This window comes from Saccostrea cucullata, unplaced genomic scaffold, assembly GCF_032062105.1.
Source record: "Saccostrea cucullata isolate Sc308-1 unplaced genomic scaffold, CSIRO_AGI_Scuc_v1 ctg57, whole genome shotgun sequence".
Lineage (NCBI taxonomy): Eukaryota > Metazoa > Mollusca > Bivalvia > Ostreida > Ostreidae > Saccostrea > Saccostrea cuccullata.
In genome coordinates this window covers 810,159-832,342 of record NW_026938498.1, presented here as the reverse complement: position 1 = coordinate 832,342, position 22,184 = coordinate 810,159, and the positions used below count along the sequence as shown (strand labels likewise).

Sequence of the window (22,184 nt, the reverse complement as noted above, 5' to 3'; positions counted from 1 at the left end):
TTTAAAATAAATATACGCTGAGTGCTTAAGTGTGCATATTTACCAGTAATATAACTTCGATTTATCAGAAGTAATTACAAACGAGCGTGTACCTTGGCTGTACATTATAATCCTTAGGATGCATTAACGTAGTTTTGTACTCAAGATATTGAAGTGTCAACCTTTGACATTTTGATCGTTTATCAAAATTGGAAAGGATCAAACCAAATAGTATAAGGTCTACTTACTAGTTACACCCGATTTTAGAGTTCAGATACATTTTTATTCAAAATGTAAATTCAAACGAGAGCAACTTTTATTTTTATTCTTTTCAGAATGAGAAGATTAACTTTTAGTCGGTTGTGTTCTAAATGTTCTTATTGATTTGGGTTGCAAAAATCTTTGTTTTAATTTGGAAAAATGATGATCAAAACACGACCATTGTTTGATTAGTATTTCCATTTGTATTAAGTAAATTATGCGTGTATATAAAATATTTTGTTTTTGTTTTATACTTTTTGCAAGAAAGATCCTAAAACTCTTTGAATCTGACATTAAAATTAACCTAATATTTGTACAGCTAATACAGGGATTCAAAAGGTAAATGGTCTAAATGGCGATTACAGATAAATTTCGCTTTTGATGAAACATTAAGTGAATTTTGGAATATATTTAAATCGTAGTACAAACACAGCTTCTTTGCATTAAAGTCGAATTTGGCACACAATAACTGTCAAATCTACAATGTGATCGAAATATTTACAACTGAAATAAATATCAAGACGGAGAACTACATTCAAGGCGGAACGATTATAGTACCGAGGCCTAGTAATTCATCAATTTCCGGATATTGAACAATATTAATACATAATAGAAAATTCAAAAATCTAAACATAAAACTTTAAGATTGACATCTATATAAAATGGTATTTCTCTTGTATGAATGTCGTCGACCTCTTTTTCTGTCCGATATGGTAAATTATGGTGGAGAAAAATGGGTCTTTTTTCTTCCTTGAAAGAGAAGCATTATTTGAAAAACAACAGCTTCAATTTTTTAAAATGAAGTATTTCATTTTTTAAAATACCTGAGGTACATGTTAAGTGTACTTTTTCGGTCTTAACGCTATTGTAATTGGGTGAAATCGATGAAAAATACATTTAACTTCTAAATGCTGAAATCAAGGAAAAATTTAGAAATAAACATTAACCCATTAATATATACACATGCAGAGGGACGTCGATACTCAAGAACATGTCCTGATTAGGTCATTTTTTTTTAAAGGAAGCTGGCTACTAACACATGAGATGATGGTAACACACGTTTCAACAATAATCTTTTTAGTCAGCACTCAGCAATTCGTTAAATAATGCTAAATAATGTTCGTTAAAACGATCCTCTTAGCAAGTATATCCTACCATTGTGTCTTTTTGTAACTGACGTGCTTCATATCAATTCTTAAGCCTTTGTTTTATTCTTAATTTGACATGGAGTGCGCCATATAAATACATGTAACTATGAATACAGATGACTCATGGCTAGTGTGACCGATTGACAAAGGACACCTCTCTCCTCCTTGGCACCTGATCCAAACTCTGGAATATCCAGGGGTCTGTATTTTATGCCTCCATGGGTTTGTATTGCATGTCAAGAGTTTTTTTTTACTGTTTTACTATTCGTTAGCTTCATCCTCTTTTACTTTTTTGAACTTTGGGACGAGGAAATGCATGAATTAGTTCCCTCGTATTATTTTTATACGGCGTTCAACAATCGACTCTTAAAACTCTCTTGTTTAAAATCACAGGATTCAAAACAAGGTACTCTTAATGAAATCAAGTAAGTACTGTACTTCAATATTACAAAAACAATCTTCAAAAGATCATTTGAACCTTCTATTTTGAAAATCAATTGAATGTATTAATGAATTTTCCATAAGTATATTTCCTTGTTTTATCATCTTCCTGGAAAGAAAGTTAATTTGGTTACACTTATAATTTACGAACCTACTAAATGAGAAATAAGAGTTGTAAATAACTTTACAATGAATATTTTAGTTAATATCAAATAAATGTCCTGTATCTGCCTTTCTATTGTACCCAGAAAGGAAAAAATATCCTTAATTTCAAGTCCTCTAAAATATTATCCAAATTAAACGATATTTTGGTAAACTAAAGCCAATATTTAGGAGCGCATCATATATGAACTATAACGACAAGAGAAATAACTTACTAAAATGTTAGATGTAAATTCCAGTCACAATAAATTGAGCAATAGATGTCAACTGCAGTTTGCAATATTCATCAAAACTTTTTGTAAAAATATTTTTTTTTTCAATTCCTTTGCTTCTCGTGAAAACCAAGACGAATTAACTTCCTTCAAATGTCAGCTGCCATCGAACGTTTATGGAAACATACTGATGTGAGATATTTAATGAAATACAATGGCATCAGTAGATGTTTTAATATTAAATACTGAACCGATCTCAAAATAATTAAGAATGGCCGATAATTACGTCAGCTTAGTGTTTGCAAATAATTTTGTGAGGTAATAAATTTAAATACATGGAGATTAAGTACAAATTTACATATTAGAAAAGAGTTTGCCATGAACACTGTGATGTACGTATCTACCGAATCTTAATTTAATTACATCAATTTAGACATTTACTAATTAGGAAACAGCATCGTATTACAATACCATGCAAAAAGCAGTTAGTCAGCATGGGAATTGATATTATCAGGCGATATTAAAACAGAGTTGTCAAATAAACAATGCGTTGTAAATAAAAATACTTATCAAATCTGAATTTAGATACTTGTGGGATTAAAATTTCTGATTCTGATTTTGAAAAAAAAAATCTTTATCTTGATATTCAACTTGATAAAATTGATTGCTAATAGATATATAACAAATATGTGCAAGATTTATCTGCATGCAGGTAAAGTTAAAATTTAAAAAACTGTAATAAACATTTGTGCACAATTTCGTGAACTTAATTATACAATCAAGATTATCAATAATTCACACATAAAAGTACGTGTACACAACAGCTGAAATTTATATACGTATCTCGGTTGAAAGAAAAATAAAAGGATAGGGCACGGGTTATCATGTTAACGATACACGAGTTACGTTTCCTGGCGATGAATGACCTCGGGACATTTTTCACTCTATTTCATTTGTCAAGAACTGTTAATGACGTGAGAACAAGAGACAAAACAAACAATATACGACATTAAACCAAGGTTAACATTAATTATCATTAAGCAGGAATTGTGTTTATGCCATACTGGCAGCGGCAGAGTCTATGTTTTGAGCATAAAATTTTGCAAATAGCAAAAACCTTATCGAATAAATCTGTTGGACTTTAAAATGAACATATATGTCTTCATGCAGCTTACATGAATTGAATCTTATATTAATTCGCATGTAGTCATATTTATTTCATTATTTAAAATGAAATTTATCTGTTAATTCTAACGACTTTGAAATTATTAGTGCAACACAATCTTCAAAGATCCCTATAAGTGCTTACGCTTCATAAATCAATTTTCTTTTTCTAGAAGCAAAAAAGTATTCTAAAAATTAATTATTTTTGCTTGGTACAAGAAAAATCTGATACGCTTTCTGCAAGAAAGTTACATTTATGTTTATTTTATGACTGGTATCAAACTCTCTTTTAATGTTGATAAACTGGTTAACTATATTATATTTTCTTTTTAAATCCCCAGACATTGCAAATTGGCCAAATTTATCTTTTTTTTTCTTTTCTATTATAAATTTCAAATGCATCCTCAAACTATATATAATAATTTTTTCTGTTCTGTTCCTTTTCATATTAAATCGGTGAACGTTTTACTCATTTTACTTGAAACCCATAAAATTGAGCAATACCATCAATCAAATTGAAATTGAAAAAGATCCTACTGCATGAAGTTTTCTCTTAAACGACGCGAATATTTGAAAGATCCTGCCGCTATTCAGAGAAATACTAAATGTACCGTTCCTTAAAATTAAAATTGATTTAACGAATATGAATATGAGTTATATAACCTTGTTTTCAATTTAAAAAGAATTTAGCAAACCCAAGCACCAAAATGTACCCCTATACGCTTTAAAATTAAAAAAAAAAATTAATATATGAATATAAATTTCGTAACAGAGGGTGCAGTTAAAAATATGCATATTTTTAAGTACAATGAATAAATTGGAAGGGCGAATCAATTACATTAAAACAAAACGTTCTTCATATATTTCCATCTAATATTTTGTTTTACAAAAATATTTAAAGAAATATACTAATTTGATATTTTTAAAAGAAAATATTACCGCAATTAGAAAGTTGTCCTCTACATTCCGGCTTGCCATTTCCGATATCGCTCCTATTGATTTAAGATTAGTGCATGCACCACTGCATGTTGCACCCTATCAGAGGAATGCTAATCCGATTAACATGTAAATTGCTTGTTCTAACATTTTAATAAGATTTAGAAATCAAACCCTTTGGGCGCCTAACCTTGAATTCTATCTAACAACGGCGTACCTTTGATACCAAAAAGATGTACAATTTGCATGTCATCTTCCTTGAAATAATATGTCAAAAGATCAGGTACATGGAAAAGAATTCTAGGTCAATTACAATAATTCATAATCGTAAAATTTCTTAATAATGAGATCCTTCTGCCAGTGGGTAGATAATGTATCAATTTATTCTGCAAGTCAAGGTGACTGAAAATTGTAGAACTGCATAGAAAAAAAACTACGTTTGATGAGAATTCACTATTTTCCTCTCTCTCTCTCTCTCTCTCTCTCTCTCTCTCTCTCTCTCTCTCATATCAAAAACTGAAATGATCTTTGGGCTCAACCAACAGCAAGAATTAATCCCTGTTGATGGATAGAGGACTTGACGACACTGCCGTTTAAAGGTCCTGAAACCCCTCTATCTACATGTATTTGTTAAAAGTTTGTTATGATTTGTATGCAGGTATTATTCGTATTCTTGCATCAGGTTACTCGTTTCTATTGACGGCCAAAGAGTGTGTAAATAAAACAATTATATGCATCGCTTGGAACGTGTGCTCTTCCACTCTAGTTCTCACGAAATAATCGTCATGTCAGGATATCGAAGTTTCTACAGTGGACATAAAAATCGATTTATCTTCACACTTACTGGTAATTTCAAAAATTGAAATTCGTGCACAGCTTTATTTTTATTTTGTTTAGCGTGAGAAAAAAATTCGCCGCATATAAGTATTATGAATGAGAACTCCCTAGGTGTGTGTTTTTCTATTGCATGCCAATTGCACCTTGCAATAATCTCTCTCATAAAAGCTGCAGAGGAATTAAAAGATTATCAAGGATTATCAAATCAGATCTTAGTATTACCAAACTTTATTGGATTTACCGTCTTTTTGACAATAAAATCTGCAATCATGTCGAATTTTATAAAATCCAATCTCAGTTTGTTTAATTAATCTTCTCTGGTCGAAGATTAAATAGCTTTGCCGGTAAACCTTCGTCCTGAACGTAAACATTTCATGCAATAAGCGGGCTAAATGACTTCAGACTAAGTACACTTAATCCAGTTAATTAAAAATAGGCAAACAAACGAGAGAGGACAGGTCCACAGGTTTGCGTCAAAGAGTACAGATGTCCAGAAAAGTGAAAGGGTCTAGTTTTATTTGGTACCCTTACCAAATGCAAATACTACTCCAATAAACGCCATATACAAATTGTACTTTTAAATCAGATGCCAATGACTATAGTAAATACTTTATATTTGACCAACGCCCCACTATGAAAATATCTTTCCATTACTTCGGTTGCTTGGATGCGAAAGGGTTCGTGATGATTTCTTGATTAACTTTTGAGATTTCGATTTTTTTACGTCGCTGATATTTATTTTGTGATTTAGATAAACAAAAATGTAGATTTCATCTGAAAACATCAATCATTTGACATTTCTTTACAACAAAATCCTTCTCCTTTTAAACAGTTTGCCTTACACAAAAGAGAAACATCAGTCCGCTAAAAAAGATACTCGTGTATTTGAAAAGTGTCGATGTTGCCAAAATATTTATCAAAAAAATCTTTATTGTTTTTCCGTATTTGTTCAAATACAAATAGTCAAATACGAAAATTTTACGCACTGATACTATTGTTAATCTTGTTCTCATAGGGTTTCTTACGTTGTGTATTTGAATATTTACATTGTATATAGATATACCAACTTGTCAACAGCATTAAATCTAACTTAAGTGCTGAAAAAACAACATCTGGAGTCAATTCAAACAACAAATGATGACTGACAACAAAAAATCTCGCTAGAATCTTACCTGTTCACCTTTGTTTCTCGAAGGAAGAAAGTTATTTCCATTTTCCACAATGAGACACACTGGCGAAAATAGTTTTCCGATTTAAAGTTCCCAATCAGTAACTAGGGTTCGACAAACACACGTGGATTTCAGATAGAACCAAAATGTCGCATTGATCAAAGAATTTAAAACTTCGGAGGTTTAATGTATTTACTTGGCTTGAAAGGAATCGTCAGAAGTGGGGCAGGTCGTATTATGAGACATGTTTTTTTAACAATGCTAGAGACAATATTGATATACTGATACAAAAGTAAATGAGTGTGACAGGTTTTGATTTCAAACAAGCAATGTCCGTGGTCTTAATCTAAAGAAACCGAGATATCGATAAAACATTCAACTGGACTGGAGAATGGCGATAAAGAATGGGACTTATTGGAGAAAAGACTTCATTTATTGATGGCGGATATGGATGGGAAATGGGTATTACGTCAGCAGAGCAAGTCGAATAAGTGCGTCACTATTGAATAATTCCGCTTGCTTCCTTTCGATGGTGAAAAGTGGCATACCGGGGTATAACTTTACTTCAATGAATCGAAACAAAGTTACATTTAAATTATATCACAAATGAACATTAATAAGGTTCCACATACTTAAAAGTGTAATCTATATTTTCAAAATACTAGTGGTGAAAACCCTCTAACCTCGAGATCAATTGGGTCAAATGTTACTTCAAATTGTGGATTGATTGCATGTTGTTTAACGTCCCTCTCGAGAATTTTTCACTCATGTAGAGACGCCACTACTAAAAAATTTGTCCTATGATCGACACTTGGGGCCATTGAGCAGCGAAGGATCTTTTTCGTGCCAGCACCTACTGCGACACGGGACCTCGGTTTATACTAGCTTTCCCATCCAAGGACCTGCAGTACATGCTGCCTTTTCATTATTGATATTTTTAAAATTTTCTAGCATGCTCTCCTTTGCAAATAAGTATCAAAATTTTTCGTCCTCAATTTAAATATATTTTTTTATTTTACATATCTGAAATTAATGATTCATATTCGAGTACTAGAAGTGACCATTGACCAATACTTGGTGGAGATGAATATGTTCGATACAATGAGCTGCATTGTACTTACTTGCAGAGTAATCATCATCTTAATGGTTCCTGTTTGAGAAGAGGGCCTTGGTTAAAGTCCTCCTGTTCAGGCCTTTAACTTTATTCCTATGTACTTGCTGATTTCTTCTTCGCACGACTTTCGACAAATTGCCCTGGGACGTCCGACCCGAAGTATACAGTGGGGGGTTCCACTCAAACGCATTGTTTTTATGTCTTCCAATCGAATTTGATGGTATGCCCACTTCAATGACATTCCCTATATAGGAGCTATTTGCTAAGTGATGGAGTTTTTGTTTTTTGCGCGGGTTCTTTTCAGATATCCTTTCTGGCTACCCGATGTTCACTATGTGGCACACATTTCTGATTTTAAAGGATTGTAGTTGGAGATAGTGTTGGTGTTCCATATAGAAAAGCACGACCATTTCTGTCACTAGTATACAGAGCTTGTTACGTGGGGACACTGCTATTGAATTGGTTTGAAAGTGATGAACGCATGTTTTGCACTAATGCTTTGAAAGTTTTCGTCTGTACCACCAATGGCTCAGACAATGCTGTCCGAATATGTGAATGAGTCTTTGTCTCCCAGGCTTTGCGTGTAAGAGTGGCTTTTGTTTGTTATTGAGCTCTTATCTTGTCTGTGTTGGCCTGAAGACGACGTGTCTTTGCTGCCTCGTGACCACTCCTGCTATCTTGAGCTGCATGTATTCATATTTTAGGGACTTACGTCAAGATCATCTTTCAAACACTGAGTGAAATTCTACTGCAGGACCACTTTTTCGCATGATCCAGTTTACCACAAATAGGAAGATCATCGGTAACAAAAGACAGTAGACAGTCTTCCCTTACTCCTGTCTCTGCATTAAAAGGGCTTCTGCAAGCTTACCGTTGTGGATGACATTAGCACGTAACGTCGCCATAAAATTGTTGCATGAGGTTGATGAAGTTGGACGGTGTTACATTGTGTGGGGTCGGAGCTTTATATATGAGTTCCTCGTATAAAGAAGTTTTTAATATGTAGACTCCATGTTTGTTGGGTTTTTGGGGCAAGTTGAAATACCGGTAATTCTTTCACAACTTAAAATAAACAAAACCTAACAGGATTACTTTGAGCATGCAGTTAGTAATGAATTTTATGAAAATAGTATTTACAGACCTGTGGCTTTAAAGAGAGTTGCACTGAACGCTTCCCCCGTTTCGACAGCCATGACTGCTCCACTACTCTGATGAGCTTTGTAAGAGCACAGTTTGAGCGACTTGAAGTTCAGATGAGTTTGTTCGAAAGAGTGGAGTTTGGTGTTTGAAGAGGCTTTGTACTAGTATCCACTCATTTCTTTATCTTTGTGCTGAAAGATGCTTTCGGGTCATCAAAGGATAATGGCTACCTCGGCACAAGTACAAAAGGGACGCTTCTACAATGCTCGTTTGTGCTCCAAATTATAAAAAACATTATCAGAGAAACTGTTGACAGATAGCAGAGCAATACATCTAATACTCGTGGAGGAGTGACTTCATAAACTAATGGCCAAATGTCATCTGCTTAGTTTGATCATTAGTCAAACATAGTCTGAACACCTTATTGTCTCTAACCAAATCGAGGTTGTGTCATTAGAAATCTGCTCTACGGCAATGGATCTTGTGCAATTTACATACACGTACCTCAAGAGAGTAACCTGTAGGTTTTCCATAAGATATTTGGCATCTTTGGTATCAACTGGCAAAACAGATTTCCCAACATTGTCATGCTGTTTTAATGGTGTCGCATAGTTTCTTGTGCAAGAGAGTGGGTGGATGCCAGAAAACAAGATTTAATTGCATTTCGCAAGGCCTTTCCTCCGTCGGTTCCAAAAATTATTTTTGTTGCTTCTACCTCGTGAAGCTAACTCTGTAAATGCTATGAAAATCGTTGGTATGTGAGATATTTTCCATCCAAGTGTAAGTAAATTGGGCCAAGTATTATTTGGGGCTCGTTGCTTTCATTCTTCACAGGGTTTATCTTTTTAAAAGTTTTCACGATATGAAACAGGAACTAACGTTGAAAATTCTGTCAAGTCCGATAATTCATCCTTTATTAGTGGCATGATTATCATCTGCTCCGCCAAGTATAAAATAAGTGAAAGTGGGACTTTCTTTCCTTTCATCATTCGAAAAAACATTTCTGACTTCTCGTGTCTAACATTTAGAAAACCAAGCTGTTTCTTGAGGAAGTACTCTGGCTTGGTTATATTTTCTCCCTGTATCCAAGCACCTCAGTCGTCAGGATGAGTTTTTGCCATCAGCCTTTCATCTTGCATTATACTCATAATTTAATACAAAGAATACATTTTCTATCACGCCTTTTAAAATGTCTGTAAGTTTGGTTTCTGTACTCTGGTCTTGTAAAATTTTAATCTGTTGCTCCAATGACAGAAATTTTATCTAGATTTTTTTAAGGCTGGTAAACATCCTTCAAGTTTGTTACGTTCTTTTGGAATTCATCTCCAGGTACCACCTCCAGCTCTGAGTCATCAACATTGACAACATTTGAGTGTCCATTTTCTGTTACAGTGTCTTTGCAGGGTTTATCCCCCCGAAGAAGCTGAAACTTGACCTAATGGAGGGAGCTCTTCCATGCGGTCAAGGTCAATAATGTTTGTTCGGATACAGCAAGACTCCAACATAGAACAAAATGATTGTGTCTCCATGTTCCAGACCCACGTGCTGATCCACTCCACCTTGTTGATAGGTTGGTCTTAAACTTTTTACTCTCGGATGGAATGTTCTGTTGATGATACCTATGCAGTTATACAAAGGTCCGTTCACAACAGGATATACGGACTTTTCAGGTTTCCTTATTATTGCATGAAAAGACCAAGCAGTTGAAAAAATGCGATTGATGGCACAATCAATGATTGACTTGTCTATGGTTTCGGCACATTGGTTGTTTTGTGTTGTTCTACGTAGCATACTTTCTGTTTTGAATCAGCTCAATGGCTGAACGAAGACGAAGTTACGTAGAATACTCTTTATGACCTGATGCAACAACCGACATACTATATATAGTAGCGTTAAATAGGCAGTTTCCATCTCCTCTAACAGCAACCGGGACAATCAGTGAAGTATATATTTCGTAAGCAAATATGTTCCAAGACAATACGGATCGTTATCTCGTGGCGAAATGTTGCAGATATATTTATATTCATTTTAAAAAATGATAAATATTTTGAATAAACCCGAAATTATAATTTCGGGTTTATTCAAAATAATTATTAGTATGTGGGCCAATAATAGTTTCAAAATAGGGCCAATTGCTAAAGCTCAACCGTGCGTTCAGGAAAACACGCTGACGCGCTGACACATAATACGCTGTCACGCTAACACGAGGTCGCACAACACGCCGTGTCACTAACACACAACACGCTGTCACACTAACACGAGTTTGCACAACACGCTAACACACAACATGCCATGGCGCTAACACGCTTTCAAGCAACATGCCTTCGCGCTAACACACGACAACCGTTGCGAGTTGTGTGTTAGCGCGACGGCGTGTTTGTGAACTCGTGTTAGGTGACAGCGCGTTGTGTGTTAGCTCGACGTGTTGTGCGAACTCGTGTTAGCGTGACTGCGCGTTGTGTGTTAGCGCGACGGCGTGTTTTTCTGAACGCGTTGTTGAGCTTTTGCAAATGGCCTTATCCGGACACCATAGCCTATCACGTAATATTATACATTTATCACATGGCTTCGAGGGTGACATAACACTCCAGAAGCAAGTGCAATGGGTTTTTGTTATATGAATTTTTAAAATTGAAAAAAAAAATAAATCATTAAAAACCGTTGAAATATACACAAACAAGTTGCAAAAAAGGACTGTTCAACATTATTCAATTAAGAAAATTTCTAGGTATAGTGAATATTCATGTAGATTTGTTCACATTTTCCACAATGATCTGTCTACTTATTATGACTGATTGTAGGTTAAATTTTATCGCGGCCTTTAGTTTTGCAGTTTCAAAAATCACAGTAACCCATATGAAAGGAGGTGTATTTACATGTACACACACACATTAAAAGTCGTTGCTAATAAAGTATTTGGATATACAAAATTATTTTGCACTGCACAAAACTTGTCACCTTTTAAAAGCTAGGTATCGTTTTTCATTTAAGTTGTTAAGTTACATGTTATATACTGCATCTTATCTTTAAAATGCTTGTACATGTACCATAGAATAGTTTTGTATATAAAAGTTTGTATTTATTTTGTAAATGCTTATAAACCATTGACCAATATATACTTTAAATCACCGTGAAGTTTTAAAACAAGAATTCTTTTTATAAACTTTAATTTATCGTGATTTCTTTTTTAAAATTCTATAGAATTATAGATAAAGAATATGAAAGGAGGTGTATTTACATGTAAAAATAAATAAAGTCATATACATACATTATTGTGTTCTTATAAACTATTGACTATATTCTTTAAATCACCGAAGATATTTATGTCTTAAGACGTAAGTAATTTCCATATTAAATATATAAAGTATGTGCATGTAAGTTTTCCAATGCAATAAAAGTTCATTGAAAAAAAAAGTCGTTAGCTTAGTCCTGAATCTATTATTTTGAACGGGGTCGAGATCAAACGGTTAACCTGGAACAATAAATTGAAATAATTCAACAAAAATAATAAAAACAGAAAGAAATGCTTCAAGATATATATTTATTAAAATAAATTATGAAAACATACAAAAAGCTGTTTAAATACACTAAACTCCATTAATTCTGTTATTTTACCAAACTTATCATTATTTTCGTACTCGGAGAACAGATGTATTAAATTCTGAAATAATCCATCCAGGTGCTTCAGAACAGGGTCTCAAAGTGATCGATGCAGTTCATCATAGCCACTCATGTACTTGGATCTTACACGTATGACTGCTCGTGCAATGTCCAACCAATAGGTTCTACAAAGTGCGAATGTAGGGGATATTCAACTTTGAAATTCTCCGCGCGATCCAGTTTCCTCCGTGCGTTCCAGTATGGTACAGCCTGAAGATATATATAACTGGCTTTTCAGAAAAGAATTGACTTAATTGCTCTTTTTCAATTTTAAACTAGTTTCATTCTCTACTTCACACTTTTATTCATATTTAGATTGTATAGTGAATATAATATCATTCCGCTGGCTTTAAAAATAATGTTGTGATGGGTAAGACATTAATACATTGTTAATTGTGGAAGTTTCGTTCTTTTTTGACTGCCCTTCTAGTCAGTTCAGAGTCATAGAAACTTGTGGATAGGACCCCCAACCCCAATATTCAATATAGTTTTAGTGAGAAAAAAGCCCCTGGGTTGAATGCTTTTCGTAATATTTGTAATAGATAAAGGTTAATTACATGCAAATGTTTTGTTGTTGTTTTTTTAACTCTTTTCGTCATCTACAATATGAGAATACGATGTTACTAAAAAAAAAGAATAAAAAGTACTCCGTGATTTTCCTGCTTAAAAATAACAAGATAAAGTTATATAGATATCAATTAACAAACCTTAATCATACTAATTATGATCTCCATCCGGGCCTCTGTGGATTCTGTTGATGTCGAATTGCGGGGGGTCAACCGAACTTCCTGGATCATTGGGGTTAATGATTACACGAACTCTTGGTCGCGGTGCTGATGAATAATAAATGCAGAAAAGGGTTTTAGTATATTTTAATTTTAGTTTCATTTAATCATTTTTTTCGATTTTTTTTTTCTTAATTAAATACCTCAAACACTTCTTACCTAAGTAGTTGCTATACAGCCACTTAGCTGCATGGAAAATAATAATCGTTGTTGCAATCATTTTGAACGTCAAGTCTTGGTGATAATTATGGTGAGAAATGGAATGACGTCACAGTTAGAAATACAGTACCGTCTACATATAGTGCATTGTGACGTCATACATGTCTAGCAAAGACAGGTTTTTTTTCTTTTTTATAAAAATCCTTTAATTTTTATTTCTGTTTTATAAAATATAATAAGCTGCGGTCCTTTAAATTATCTATATTATATACTGAATGTTTTAACAGTGAACCTGTGCGCAAAAATTCTGCGCAGTCACAATTATTTTTGTAATTTAACACCAATGGTCACATTTTCTAGCCAGAGTTGTCTTCCGCTACGCTCACTACACCTCTGTCAACGCTCGTTGTACAAGATTCTTGTACAAAGTTTAAACGGTGAAAATTTGAAGTTAAAATAGTAATTAATTATTGTAACTATTGATAAAGATGATAATTCATCATTTATTTCAAACGTATATTCCCTCAAAACGACTTATTTTCAAAGTTTTAAGAGAACTATTTTGCGGAGTTAAAATTAAAATCTTAATTTAAAAATCCTTTTAAAGTGTAACAAATTAAAATAAATATTGTTTTCCAATAGGAAATATAATTATAAACGACTATTAATACAATTTTTAATCATTTACAATTTTTCCAAGAATCTTGTAAAACAAGCGTTGACAGAGGTGTATGTGGGGAGCGTAGCGGGAACGACAACTCTGGATAGACGACAACTCTGGATAGAGAATGCAATGGTCAAGCAATGTTGACTGTTGCTACGATGGAATGAATGACTTCATTATGCAGCGGAAATTAGTGTTTTTTAACAAATGTTTCTCGACGAATCAGATTCAGCTAATTTACATGAAACTACATTATACTATACTGAATGTTGTATACAAATATATTTCCATTTGTTTGTTTTCACTGTGATAACTCTTTGAAAGTTAGTGGAGTTAATTTCTTGATAATTCTACTGGAATGTAAGGGTGAACTTCAAAACAAGAGGCCCATGTGCCACATCGCTCTCCTGAGCACTGTGGCTAGGAAAAAGTAGAAATTGGTTTGTTATTGAAAAGTTTAAATCCAAAAGTAGTCCAATGACCAATCATGGCTTTGCTATTCTTGAAAAGATGATTTTTAAAAAATTTTCCTATATATGTCTATGTAAAAATTTGATTGGCCATTGTTGCTCCGCACAACCCCCGGGGTCATGATTTAAACAAACTTGAATCTACACTACCTGAGGATGCTTCCATATAAATATCATCAATTATGTCTTTGCTATTCTTGAGAAGAAGATTTTTAAAGAATTTTTCTATACATTTCTATGTAAAATTTTGGTCGGCCATTGTGGCCCCGCCCTACCCCCAGGGGTCATGATTTGAACAAACTTGAATCTACACTACCTGGGGATGTTGCCACATAAGTTTCATCTTTCATGGCACAGTGGTTCTTGAGAAGATTTTTAACACATTCCACCAAATTTTCATTAATTGCCAATTATCTCCCCTTGAATGAGGGCGTCGCCCTTCATTTGAACAAACTTGAATCCCCTTCACCCAAGGATGCTTTGTGGCAAGTTTGGTTGAAATTGGCCCAGCGGTTCTTGAGAATTCGAAAATGTGAAAACTTTACAGACAGGCGGACAGCTAGACGGACGACGGACAAAATGTGATCAGAAAAGCTCACTTGAGCCATCGGCTCAGGTGAGCTAATAAAAAGGGATCTGACCCGGGTTTGTCTTTTTTTCACAAAAAGCTTGTCGATTTCCGCTCCGATGACATTAGACAGAATACAAGTAACAATTTGTTTTTCGGTTTCGTGGAGGGTGTCAGCGTTTTCTAGGGGGGTCCAAGGTTTTCACTTTTTACTTAGTTTAGTATGTTTAGGTACTGAATAACTACAAATTCCGGGGGGGGGGGGGGCTCTGGAGGTCGGGGTGCAGTTTTGTTACTGTATACAGGGTTATTTTCCCCCCCCCCCGCCCTTTTGAACTTGTTTTACCCCGTTTTAAATTCTACTTTCTTTTTAATGTCGCCTTAAATTCGTAAGGTGCAGTTTTGTTATATATATTGTTGTAGCGTTTGCAGTACAGTTGCAAAATAATGAGTTGGTCCTTACTTTGCGGTCGGGTTCAAACCCAATGATAAGACATATGGACATTTTTGTTTATTTTTAAAACTATCGTATTTTTTTATTCAGTTAATCCATAGCCTATTAGAACAATGTACCGAATGGAATTCACCATTATTTGTAAACTACGTTGATTTTGAGAAGGCATTCGAATTCACTCACAGAGAGCCTTCGGTCTATGATGAAGTTTTACGACATCTCAGACAAATACGTCAAATTTATGGTGACATGTCTATTTGAACCATTCCAGTATTCAGATCACGAGAGATGGGGAACATCTAACTGGTTACATTTGACAGCAGAATGACCCTGAATGGGGTTTCTTCAGATCCTTGTGTAGCGATCCATAGAATCTGATTTTAATCAGATTGCAGATTTCAAAGCATTAATTCATCTTCAGACTATGTACTGTACAAATAATTCATGCATGCATTTTCACTATATATAATCATTAGAGCGCCACCCTAACACCAGAACCCCTCACCCAGGAACCATGAAATTCACTATTTTGAAAGAGGCATCCTTCCTACATAGTTTATTGGTTTAATACCCAGGAGCAGAGATGAAGATTTTTGAAGAATCAATGTATTTTCACTATATAATCAATAGAGCCCCGTCCTAACCCCACAACCCCCACCCCCACCCAGGGGTCACAAAATTCACAATTTTGGTAGAAACACTCTTGCTCATCATAACTATATACTTAGTTTGTTTGATACCCAGGAGCAAAGAAGATTTTTTAAGAATTAATGTATTTTCACTATATATATTCAAAAGAGCAGGTGACCTAAAAATGTCCAAGTCTGGTTTAAAAAAAAAAATTAGGAAATATTTTGTCTCAGCAATTTTCTTAAATTAAATTAGCACAGAATTCTTCAACTTTTTAATATTTGTAATTTTTGTTCATAAAAAGAATTTGCAGACAAGCTTAGCACAGAGATGAACTTTCAACTGATTTGACAAGCCTAACAGTGGTCTCTATCTAAGTGCAATATATGTCAATTCTTTTTCAACATGCACATTCTTCCCATATTAAGAAATGTATTTAAATATTACCTTTCATTGATTTGATTAATTCAGCTTAATTCCATTTAATACCTAATTATAAATATTTATTCAGTTTAACTGAACTTTATTGATATAATATTTCATTTACAACTCCTCATCTTCTGCATTTTGAACATTCAAAATCGTGTCCATTGCTAAAAAGTCTGCAAAAAAAAGTGCCTGCATGCATTAACTGCTTCATCAATTTCCCGAAAATATTTCTTAAAGTGTACATTCATTATTTTATTAAAATGCTTAAAAACAAATTACATGTGGTAAATTATCTGTATAAAGCTAGAATGTCATAAATCTGCTATTTGGCCGAGGTAAAATATATTTCCATATCATCAACCTATAAGATATAAAACAGCCAAAAAAAAAGGGGCACAACAAAGCAAGCATCTCTTAAGAATGCCAATTGAGCTACATAAGAACGTAATCTGCAGGCATTCCAGTTTGCACATCATCCATATAAAGCTTACTGATGAAGGATACAAATATCTTGTATTCACCCAAAACAAATATAACAAAAAAAAAACAATGCTGGATTGATCATTATCATTATTATGGCAATGAAATACATTCAAAGTGAGAGAAAACAAAACAAAAACACTAAAATCATGTATGCTAATGTCATATGAAACTTTTGTTCACCAGTATAAAACATATTAATGTCACTGTGTCTTCTTTAAAATTAATAGAAGGCTTGTTCAAAGTCAAAAACATCTTAATTGGCAGCACTTGGAGGGGGACTTCTACTCCTGCTACGGCTGTGACCGTTTCTGGCTGGGGACTCTTCCTTTCCACGGCCTGGTGACCTTGACGCAGAACGACTGTATGACCTTGATCTGTTGCAAAATTGCATAAATTTACTCACACTTTCTGCCACCAATTATGAAAATCAATTAATCCAAATATGGCACAATCCCTACCTTCTTCCTGAGCCGCTTCGTCGTCTTTCATATGACCTTGACCTGGATCGTGATGGTGATCTCCTACAAATGCATAAGCACATCTTCAAACTTAAATAGTCAACAGAGTCAAAAATTTAACCTTTAAAAGAAATACAGACAATATTTGTTGTCCCGAACCTGATGGGGCTGAGAAATAACTTTAGAGATATCTGAGGACTCAAGATATCAAGGGTAAAATACTTAAACAATATGTGGTTGGGACTTCCACAAAAATATATCCATGGTATTCGAGATATTAGAGTTCAAGATACCAATATTCAACTGTACCTTGGTTATATTTATTCTTGCAATTATGATTGCTTTTACTCGGTTGTAAAACTAACATTCATTTGAAAATACACAGACTACAGACACATTGATTTTACAGTTGAGAAACCTTACCTCCTTTCTCTGCTTCTTGTCCTGGATCTCCTACAAATGATGAACACCAAATTAAACTTCCATAATAAATTAGCAAAAAACATTTTCAATGGGGCAAAGTGTATTAACATTCAATCTTGAACAATGCGTTTCTGATGCAAGAGCTAATAGATAATAATACACATACCTCCTTTCATATGGACTTCTTGACCGACTCCTCCTATGAAATTAAATAAAAAAATTATGTATACATAAACAAAACAAATTTATTTATGAAAATTAAACATGGTCAAGACAAATCAGGGTCAGCATTACTGAATATTGATTGGTGCTAAAAACTAAAATTAATTAAACTGAAGTGATTCATTCAGTTAAATAAATGACAACACTAAAAATTAAAATGCAGATGGAAAGGCACAAAATTTGATGCTTTTATAAAACTAGCACTAATACAAATTGAGAAAATGGAATATTTACCTTCTTTCATACGGACTTCTTGTCCTACTCCTCCTAAAATTTAGATCTCTCCATCAGCATTTCATATCAAAATATTAAGAAAGCAAACAACAAATATTTTTAATATTATAAATCATAGAAAGTTTACCCATCTTAAGGTCATTTAGACTCTGATGTTTAAAGGCATCAAAATCCCCCAAAAGCTGAAATTCTTTATTTACTATTTTACTCAAGTCTGTCCCTGCCCCATTAGGGAATAATAAAGTGTATCATGAATACCTTCTCTCTGGTGTTCTGGATCTGCTCCTCCTGCAAAATAAGACACCTATGATTAACAATGATTAATATTATGGTTAATATTAATTAATAATTATTTCTCAACCCCAAAGAGTATTGTTCAACAGGTGACTTTGTCCAAAATTTTACCTCAACTTTTAAACACATAAAGCAATTTTTTTTCTTGAAATGTATTTTCATAAAAGTACAATTGTATACAGTTCAAAGTAACAATGCAGAAATTCTCTTACCTTCGACTTCTCCTTGGACTCCTAGACCTTGACCTGTATCTGTGAGAAGAAATAGATATTTGCCAGCTTATTAACAACAAATACTCCAAGAAGTTGAAGAGATTTAATTCCTCTCTCTCTCTAAATATTCATCATGTCATGAAATCCATATATGACCTACTGAATACTGTATACTGGGTTATTTTCGCCCTTTCACACTTGCAAACAATTTTACCCCGTTTTAAATTCGCCCAGTCTCAATTTTGTTTAAGAAATTATACTGTATTCTTTGAATTCCCCCATTTTAAATTTGCCCAAATGAGGTGTGGGCGCAAAAGGGGCGACAATAAAATGGGGTGAAAATTTCACTGTGTACAGTCTTCATGAAATGCCTTCCTACCTTGGACTTCTGCTTCTGGATCTTCTTCGGCCTCGTCTTCTGTCGTAATCTCCTCCGCCGTAGTGACTGTCCCTGTAAGGCGAGCTTCTTCTACCTCCCCTGTCCTTTGACCTCATTTGATTTGGTGCTAAATTTTAAAGAAAAAGTTTGAAGTTTGAACATGAATAGCTAATTAGCTATGCCTCAAAGGTATCACATATAAGGACTCTAAATATTTTTAAAGACATAATTCCCAAGCATTAGGATTTAAAAAGACTGCATATGGGCTAGACAAATCCCAAAACAAAGTATGCAAGCATTTGAAAATGAAATCAAATCTTACTTTTACGATCACCTCTGGCGAACTCCACTTCCAACTCCATTCCAAAAAACCTGGTCCTGTCCAAGTTATACAGGGCATCATCAGCATCTCGAGAATCTTCAAACTTGAATCTTGTTAAGGATTCTTGACAGTGTATCAAAGTGGGAAAAAAATTCAAACTTTTACATTAAAAAAAAAGTGTTTTCCTTTATTACACAGTAGAGGGGTTAAAGATCAGTTCTAACAGGCTTTGAACAAAATCTCTGTGGACCTAAAAACAATTATACATTGATCTTTTTATTTTGAAGGACATTTTTGTCAATTGAAGGTCAATTTGGCCAATAGCTGCTTCTTGGGGAAAACACTGAAAATTCTATATAAACAAAACATACATATAATTTTGTTTTACTTTATGTGCTCATAACAACATAAAGACATTTTAGGATGCATGCTCAACTAGAGATTGGATACATCTATGTATTTGATGACTTGGTCTCAAATGTGTAAAGCCAATTTGTTAGTAATAAAAATGGTGCTTTATCATAAAGGACACAGAATTAGGACTTTTCCACCTTTGAGTAAACCGATATTCCTTGACTTGTTATTCTTTGACTTTTCTTTAACTTGAATTCTTTGACTTGCCCTGTAAGCTCTGTGACTTGCTCTCTTGTACTTTATTCTTTGACTTGACTTGCTCTTTGTGTACTTTGACTTGCTTTCTTTAGCTTGAATTCTTTGACTTGTTCTTTGATTGCTTTGACTTGCTTTCTGTGTTACGTTAAAAGCATTCCTTGACCGATCTGTTAGGCCCTGACTTGTGATTGAAAATGAAGACTGTGACTTGTCTTGTCTTGCATTCTTTGTCTTGATCAGTCAGGTTAACTATTATTAATATATAGAGTTCATTATTCAAAAAAATAAGGATAGCATTTAAAAAAAAAAAAAATCCCCCCTAGTCATTAGTACTTATAAACTTTCAATTAATATATTCATTTATCCATGTTTCATCAAACAGGAATCATTTGCACAAACACTCAAGTGCACTAACAGTTAATGGCATCTTTATATCTTGCTATACTTGTAGCGTTTGTGCAAAAGGATCCTGAATTCCCTTATTCTTAGTTAAGAACTTTCAATTAATTAAATTAAAAACGGTTCAAATTTAAAACAACATGAAATTTGTCTATAAACCTCATAACAAATCAGCTGCAATGTAAAAGCGAAGTAGACGACACTGTGTCTTGTCTTTGCCTTGACTTTAGAAGCAGTGCCAAGCGGGGTCTTTTCGGTGGCCACCGCGGAGTCTTTTAAGGGCATGCACACTGTATCTGTGTAACTGAGAGGCCTTTAGCTTGACAAGTTCTTTGCCTTTTTCTGTTACATGAGACCCTTGTCAAACTGTCTTACTTTTATTTGAAATGCAACACCATCATCAACCAACTGTAAACTCTGATAAAGAAAAAAACAATAAATAATATCAATAACATGCGCCAACATCAACAAACAGTTTACTAAAGGATATTGTACATATGCAAAACCTCTGGGCGCCCGTGTGTAATAGTCTACCGGGACATAGACGTCTGTTAGGGGTCCGTATTTACCAAACAATGCTCGAAGTTCTTCTGCCATATCCTCTGCCCTATTACCAATTTCGAAACAATTCATCATTAAATCAAATATGCTTTAATTAATTATTCAAAAGTCTTTAAACTATGTATTTTAAAATGTAGATATGTGTCTTTTAAACTTTGATATCACATTTTACCATACATATGAAATATATATTTGGGCAAGGGTGTGTCTTTTATAAAAGAGACATTATTTTATATAAAACAAGCTATTTTCAACGGATTTTGGCACACCTCTGCAGTTGAAACTATGACGCCATAGCGTAAACATTGCAATATACATGACGTCACAATGCTTTTAGAACGTCGGAATACATGCACGAGGCTTTATTGGGGCAGTGCGATTTTAGTTTATTAGATTTATTAGGTCAATAATATAAATGTTACGTAATCAAATATGAATGTTGTAATCAAATGTCTTGTTTCTCGAATAGGAAAAACAAACTAAACCTTGCATTCAAACATTTAACATCCTAGATTTATCACTTACAAAAATGGCCGACATAGCTGAAAAGCGTCGGCACAATGACAACAGATTGAATATCAACACTGTCTTATTGTCATAGCTAAAAATTCACCGAATAACAAACCTTTCATTTGATGGAACATTTCTGACGTATAAAGAAGAGTTTGGAGGCCTCGAGTAGCGCGACATCACGACCTTTTCCTTCCTGTTCCTCCTCGTTGCGGTTGTAAAATTGAAAACGAGGCCAAGCGGGAATGTATTTAGTTGTTCATAAAATGTTTCGTAATTAATACTTATTTTCTTTTAATTTACCCTATTACCGTTTTATTACACTATTTAATGAAGTTTGTATTACTAACTTAGGGCCCTATATGCGTGATCACTATAAAAAAAACTGTTTAACGTTATTTCATGAAGTTTATATCACTTATTTTGCGTGATCAATAAAACATTTATTATATAAATACATGTACAAAATTTTATTAGTTCAAAACAGGATTTCCTTAAAAAAAATTATCAAAAAAAAAATTAAAAGCAAAAAATAATCATCATCAACGTTGATAAGGGGGAGGGACAGTCCTGCACTTGAAACACTTGCCGAGGTTATCGCTCTTTTCCCAGCGGAAAAGGTTCAAAAGGTAACCTTACCCAAGTGAAATAAAAAAAAATATCGATCATTAAAATGCAGTTGAAGTCATCTGA

At 33.9% G+C, this 22,184-nt stretch overlaps 1 protein-coding gene and 1 long non-coding RNA gene across 2 annotated transcripts; both read right to left on the bottom strand.

Moving 5' to 3' along the window:
• Positions 1-12,142: 12,142 nt before the first annotated feature.
• Positions 12,143-13,252, bottom strand: LOC134250456 (uncharacterized). Its single transcript, XR_009988505.1, has 3 exons — positions 13,168-13,252; positions 12,931-13,056; positions 12,143-12,433 (listed from the first exon to the last, which is right to left on the bottom strand). It is a non-coding gene; the product is annotated as an uncharacterized LOC134250456 (long non-coding RNA).
• Positions 13,253-16,621: 3,369 nt separating this feature from the next.
• LOC134250487 (serine/arginine-rich splicing factor 10-like) lies at positions 16,622-21,728 on the bottom strand. The gene is made up of 11 exons (XM_062732853.1): positions 21,607-21,728; positions 20,912-21,027; positions 19,410-19,514; positions 19,088-19,214; positions 18,709-18,747; positions 18,461-18,490; positions 18,203-18,235; positions 17,913-17,945; positions 17,747-17,776; positions 17,324-17,386; positions 16,622-17,239 (listed from the first exon to the last, which is right to left on the bottom strand). Exons 1-11 carry the CDS (start codon positions 21,669-21,671, stop codon positions 17,119-17,121), a joined length of 762 nt encoding a protein of 253 aa, XP_062588837.1. The 5' UTR covers positions 21,672-21,728; the 3' UTR covers positions 16,622-17,118.
• Positions 21,729-22,184: the final 456 nt, after the last annotated feature.

Bases quoted from the DNA above. Each gene is read 5' to 3' on its own strand.
- LOC134250487 (XM_062732853.1), bottom strand. From the start codon at position 21,671: ATGTCGCGCTACTCGAGGCCTCCAAACTCTTCTTTATACGTCAGAAAT. The intron at 19,515-20,911 runs AATATCCTTTAG...TAACAAGATTCA, and splicing joins CAGAGGTTTTGCATATGTAC to AGTTTGAAGATTCTCGAGAT. The intron at 17,946-18,202 runs GTAAATATTCCA...TTAATTTCATAG, and splicing joins AGAAGTCCGTATGAAAGAAG to GAGGAGTCGGTCAAGAAGTC.